At 39.9% G+C, this 6,000-nt stretch overlaps 1 protein-coding gene and 1 long non-coding RNA gene across 2 annotated transcripts in view; one reads left to right on the forward strand and one right to left on the reverse strand.

Annotated features, from left to right (window-relative positions):
* The window catches only part of LOC116043706 (formin-like protein 13), a 36,624-nt gene extending 34,906 nt beyond the window's left edge, over window positions 1-1,718 (forward strand). Inside the window, exon 17 of the mRNA XM_031290577.2 lies at window positions 1,246-1,718. Within this exon, the coding sequence (XP_031146437.2) occupies window positions 1,246-1,347 (102 nt within the window). The 3' untranslated portion in view covers window positions 1,348-1,718. The remainder of the gene's footprint in view (window positions 1-1,245) is intronic.
* A 1,320-nt stretch (window positions 1,719-3,038) lies between these two features.
* Window positions 3,039-3,916, reverse strand: LOC116043708. Its single transcript, XR_004103526.2, has 3 exons — window positions 3,734-3,916; window positions 3,474-3,703; window positions 3,039-3,248 (listed from the first exon to the last, which is right to left on the reverse strand). It is a non-coding gene; the product is annotated as an uncharacterized LOC116043708 (long non-coding RNA).
* Window positions 3,917-6,000: the final 2,084 nt, after the last annotated feature.

The raw sequence follows: 6,000 nt of genomic DNA on the forward strand, positions 1-6,000 counted from the left end.
GCATGCCAAGTAATTGACCATTTATAGCAAATGGTTACACAGTTGGATTTGACGAAAAGGCTTCTGCTGTTTGAGAGAGCTCTTAAAAACAGAGCAGCAAACTGTATTGGATAACACCTGAACATGAAATCTTAGTTAAATATACAATACCAAACGTAAAGCACATAAGTAGGAAGTTAAGCTCAACTTCAGTTCTTTGCCTGAAATAATGCAATGCTTCATTAGATGTGTCCCAATGCTAAAGATTATCACTTTGTTGCTACCAAGCTAAATTTGTTTTTGCCAGGCTTGGCTTCTATTGAGCAGAGTTCAAATTTCTCCATGCAGAAATATGTGGCTTTGATTAGGCACCCTGAAACTTTGAAAACATTCAAAGGGATTGCATGACTCTGACATTGACCAATGACATTAGTCCTGCTTCCAAAAAACCTCAATCTGCCCAAACCAACCAAAACTAGCTGCCGTGGCCAATTCACTGTTTTATAGGGGGGAGGGGGGCTCCTATCTGAGAAATAGTCTTGGATAGTTACTTCCTGAAGTCTCTGCTAGTTTTGCCAGGAAACTGCTCCTCGCTATGCTAACCGGCTGCTGGCTCAAGCTACATTACTGTAGAGATGTGAGGAGTACCTCTCTACTCATCTAACTCTCAGCAAGAAAGTGAATAAGCGTATATCCCAAAATATCAAACAATTCCTTTAAAACGTCTGTAATGAATGAATTTGTAGTACATAATGTCAGTAACCATGTCACAAAATAAGGAACTACAGCAACTTATGGCCTTTTAAAGTCTGTTAAACATAATAAAAGTATAGAAAATGGGTGACAGCAGCAAAGTTTGAGCTTGAACTTCAACCTGCACAGTCAACAGCATGTAATAAGTCAGTTAGTTCGCTTAGCAACTGTGACCCTTTCTAATAAAGTTTGACTTGAGAATTACTGACATTATTATGCCAGCAATCCTTAACCACCTATGTATAAGTATTAATTCAGCAGTGCATGTCTACCTCATTGTATAAGTGCACTCAAGGAATGGATTGCATGCTGAGGCAGTATATGAGGTAATTATATCAGAATACCATTGTTAAGAAGAATTTGCATGGCCCACACACCAGTTCCCTTCTAAAAGTGAATGCATGTGCTAATTGTAAAATAGTTTGTATAAAATGAAAGGTCTCAGAGAGTGCAATTGCTGTCAGACTAAAGTTTTTAATTTAGCAATTAATCCTGTTTTTCTCTCCCGTCAAGGTTAAATTCGGTGAACTGGCGGCTCAAGACTCCCAGGAACTCTTTGGGATGATCTGTCAGTTCATCCACGACTTCAAGCGGGCCCATGCTGAAATCATATGAGTTATACTGTATAGAGTACATATGAAAGAACACCTGAGACTGCAGTGATGCTTATTAAACAAACCAAACAGGTCTTATTGTCTTACTCACAGTTCAGAGAGATTCAGAAAAAAAAAGAAAACAGGATATAACTGTTAATGCAGTATTTGATATTGAAGATAGAGTAAAATGTTACATGGATTTATATTTTTAGTAGCAGATTATATATTTCTCCTGTGTTGTTGTACAGATATTTTATTTTATAATGGGCACTGGATGAAATTCATTGTATAGACATACATTATGAAGTGTATAGTCATGCTCATGCACCTGGATAACAGGATGTCAGTGGAAATTAATTTTGTGAATATAAAACTGATCTACGTATGTTGCATTAATTAAGTTTTTATTTTTTTTTTATTTTGGATTGACTTTGTGTGTTCTGATATTTATTTTGAGAAAAATCAGTTATGCAGGATTTTCAACTCCTGGGTTGGAAGAAGCACTTGGATGCTCAAGTGTGCTGTTAATACCCACAGCTGTATGCTGGCAGACGCACAAAACAGACATCACTATGGAGGCCAGCTGAGGCTGCTGTACTTTGGGCGTGTGATTATTCTGAACATGCAAACGTGCTGTGGTCGGGGACGTTTCCTAACCTGGCGCTCCATGAGGAGCTCCAAGGCCTCCTCTTAGCACTGGTTAGATTAGACTAATTTATGTTATACACAGGTTTGGCAATTTAAATCAGTTGACAGAAAAAAAACACTAGTTGTAAGTGTTAAAGGTGCTGTAGGTAGGATTGTGAAGATCCAGGATTTAGCCCAAAAATTTGAACATCAACAACTTCTCAGTCCCTCCCACCTTTCTGCTAAAGCCCAAAACGGTCTCCAAAGCCCCTCCCCCCACAAGGGAGAATGAATGCGTGTGCATGAGCAGTGATTGACACAAAGTTAGACACCCCCCCTGGCCCTGATCGGTGCATCTGAACAGGGAGCTGTGGATTTTTGCAAATTGCACTACAGGCTGTAGGTGGTGCCAGAGGAGCCGGATTTCTTTTTAAATGACCTGCTTCATGTAGATCTACTGGAACATAGGGTCAGTTTCAGCAAATATGACAGAAAGTTAGTTTTATAAGTCTTACCTACTGCACCTTTAACCATGGTAGTATAATGAACCAGACCTCTTGCTGGGCAGGAACAGTTGCACATTTTCTTGTTAAAGGAGAATCCACTGATTTTAATCAAAATGTTGTATCTGCATAAACATTTCCATTAAAGTTTGGCTCATTATTTTTTTTTGTCAAAAATGTAGCTGGATAGATCATAGGGCTTTTTCCCCCTGACCAACATTAAAAAGTGACCTAACATTTAGCATGTACACAAAATCAACTCTAAGTCTCTTGAAATTATAAAGGGTTTCCATTTACTTTGGATTTAGTTTAGCGACACTTTTCTTTAATTTCTCAAATAATTTGTCAATATGAGGATTAAACCTCAGTTTGTATGGGCTCTGTTATACTCTGCTTTTTCACTTTTGGTTCTCTAGGTCATTACTGGGATTTTCTACATACATTATAAATTTGTCTAAATGTCAGGATATTTTTATTCTGTTATATCATTTCTAAAAGCTTTGAGAACTTTTCTAACCAATTTTATACTGACATCTTTCTCTCAACTCTGCACAAATTAAGATGTTTATCAGTGCTTTTAATTCCTGGTCTTTGAGCAGGGCACTTATCACTTATGTGCTCCAGAAAGTTTATTAACCACATACTGGAGCAGGAAACTGCTAGTTTAAAGGTGTGATTATTCATTATTGTTATCACTATTGTGAGTACAACATTTGGTAACACAGAAGCAGAAAAAAGTAGGGTAGCTCATTCTGTCAGGTAGAAAATGTATATCAGAATGTACTACTTCCTCCATAAATGTAGTTAAAAGTATAGTAGCTCATTCTGTCAGGTAGGGAATATCTATCAGAATGGACTACTTACAATATATACTGTATGTAGGTAAATGTAGGGTAGCTCACTCTGTCAGGTAGGTAATATTTAACAGAATATACTACTTCCTCTATAAATGTACTTAAAAGTATGGTAGCTCATTCTGTCAGGTAGGAAATATCTATCAGAATGGACTACTAACTCTACAAACCCCAATTCCAATGAAGTTGGGAAGTTGAGTAAAACATTAAAAACAGAATATAATGATTTGCAAATTATTTTCAACCTAAATTCAATTGAATACACTACAAAGACAAGGTATTTATTGTTCAAACTGATAGACTTCATTGGTTTTTTTTGCAAATATTCACTCATTTTGAATTTGATGCCTGCAACAAGTTCCAAAAAAGCTGGGACATGGGCAATAAAAGACTGGGAAAGTTGAGGAATGCTCAAAAACACCTGATTGGAACATTCCACAGGTGAACAGGTTAATTGGAAACAGGGGAGTGTCATGATTGGGTATTAAATATTGATATTCTAAGTCTATATTTTGAGATTCTTAGTCAATATTCTGAGATACTAAGTCAATCATTTGAGATATTAAGTCAATATATAGAGATACTAAGTCAATATTTTGAGATATTAAGTCAATAAATTGAGATACTAAGTCAATATATTGAGATACTAAGTCAATATATTGAGATACTAAGTCAATATATTGAGATACTAAGTCAATATTTTGAGATATTAAGTCAATATATTGAGATTCTAAGTCAATATTTTAAAGTTTCTTATTACTTTGAGGTTCTCAGTCAATATGCTGAGATACTAAGTCAATATTCTGAGTTACTAAGTCAATATTTTATATGTTAATAAACTGTAATCTGAAGTGTAATTAAACCTCTGGTTTCGTCTGGCTTCATATTTTTTTTAGCTAGATAGAGCTTAAAATATATATATATATATATATATATATATATATATATATATATATATATATATATACATATATATATTATTCCGTCCTGGTCGTGGAACAATGGACCAGATCTTTACTCTCGCAAGGATCCTGGAGGGAGCCTGGGAGTATGCCCAACCGGTCTACATGTGCTTTGTGGATCTGGAGAAGGCGTATGACCGGGTCCCCCGGGAGACACTGTGGGAGGTGCTGCGGGAGTCCCTTCTCAGGGCCATCCAATCTCTGTACGACCAAAGCGAGAGCTGTGACCGGGTTCTCGGCAGTAAGTCGGACTCGTTTCAGGTGAGAGTTGGCCTCCGCCAGGGCTGCGCTTTGTCACCAATCCTGTTTGTAGTATTTATGGACAGGATATCGAGGCGTAGTCGGGGTGGAGAGGGGTTGCAGTTTGGTGAGCTGGGGATCTCATCGCTGCTTTTTGCAGATGATGTGGTCCTGATGGCATCGTCGGCCTGTGACCTTCAGCACTCACTGGATCGGTTCGCAGCCGAGTGTGAAGCGGCTGGGATGAGGATCAGCACCTCTAAATCTGAGGCCATGGTTCTCAGCAGGAAACCGATGGAGTGCCTTCTCCAGGTAGGGAATGAGTCTTTACCCCAAGTGAAGGAGTTCAAGTACCTTGGAGTCTTGTTCGCGAGTGAGGGAACAATGGAGCGGGAGATTGGTCGGAGAATCGGCGCAGCGGGTGCGGTATTACACTCAATTTATCGCACCGTTGTGACGAAAAGAGAGCTGAGCCAGAAGGCAAAGCTCTCAATCTACCGGTCAGTTTTCGTTCCTACCCTCACCTATGGTCATGAAGGCTGGGTCATGACCGAAAGAACGAGATCCAGGGTACAAGCGGCCGAAATGGGTTTCCTCAGGAGGGTGGCTGGCGTCTCCCTTAGAGATAGGGTGAGAAGCTCAGTCATCCGTGAGGAGCTCGGAGTAGAGCCGCTGCTCCTTCGCGTCGAAAGGAGCCAGTTGAGGTGGTTCGGGCATCTGGTAAGGATGCCCCCTGGGCGCCTCCCTAGGGAGGTGTTACAGGCACGTCCAGCTGGGAGGAGGCCTCGGGGAAGACCCAGGACTAGGTGGAGGGATTATATCTCCAACCTGGCCTGGGAACGCCTCGGGATCCCCCAGTCGGAGCTGGTTAATGTGGCTCGGGAAAGGGAAGTTTGGGGTCCCCTGCTGGAGCTGCTACCCCCGCGACCCGTTACCGGATAAGCGGAAGAAGATGATGATGATGATATATTATTGGACTTTCATCAGATCACCACAAACAGGACTTCCACGTAGATGGATGGATGGATGCTAATGTTGCTACGTGTCTGCAGGTCATTTAAATAGGCAACTGTTTGCTAACATGTCAGCTTTTAGCAGTGATTACATGTCAATGTTGGGTTGACAGCATTTTGCACATTCCCCAAGAGGCCAAGAAATCAAGACAAATACACCTCTAAACTGTTGAGACTAAGAAACTCTCTCCTCAGACAAAATGTAAAATATCACAGTGGAGGATAGCGGCTGCCTCTGCCAGTGACTGATGTGACTCCAATCTCCAATTGCCTCTGGCTTATTGCCTATTTTATTGCTTTGAAAAGTGTCACATGTACTACTTTGGATTTATGTATAATTAGTGTAAAAGTACATACAATGAATAAGTAAAAATGAGCCTGCTCCTTTTTTGAAGATTACCAAAGCAGCTCATTATGTGTGACAGGGCTGTCCAATATGGTCAGTGTGTTTTTACGCAGTACATACTCCTTTT

The sequence above is a fragment of the Sander lucioperca genome, chromosome 12 (assembly GCF_008315115.2).
Source record: "Sander lucioperca isolate FBNREF2018 chromosome 12, SLUC_FBN_1.2, whole genome shotgun sequence".
In the NCBI taxonomy this organism is placed as follows: domain Eukaryota; kingdom Metazoa; phylum Chordata; class Actinopteri; order Perciformes; family Percidae; genus Sander; species Sander lucioperca.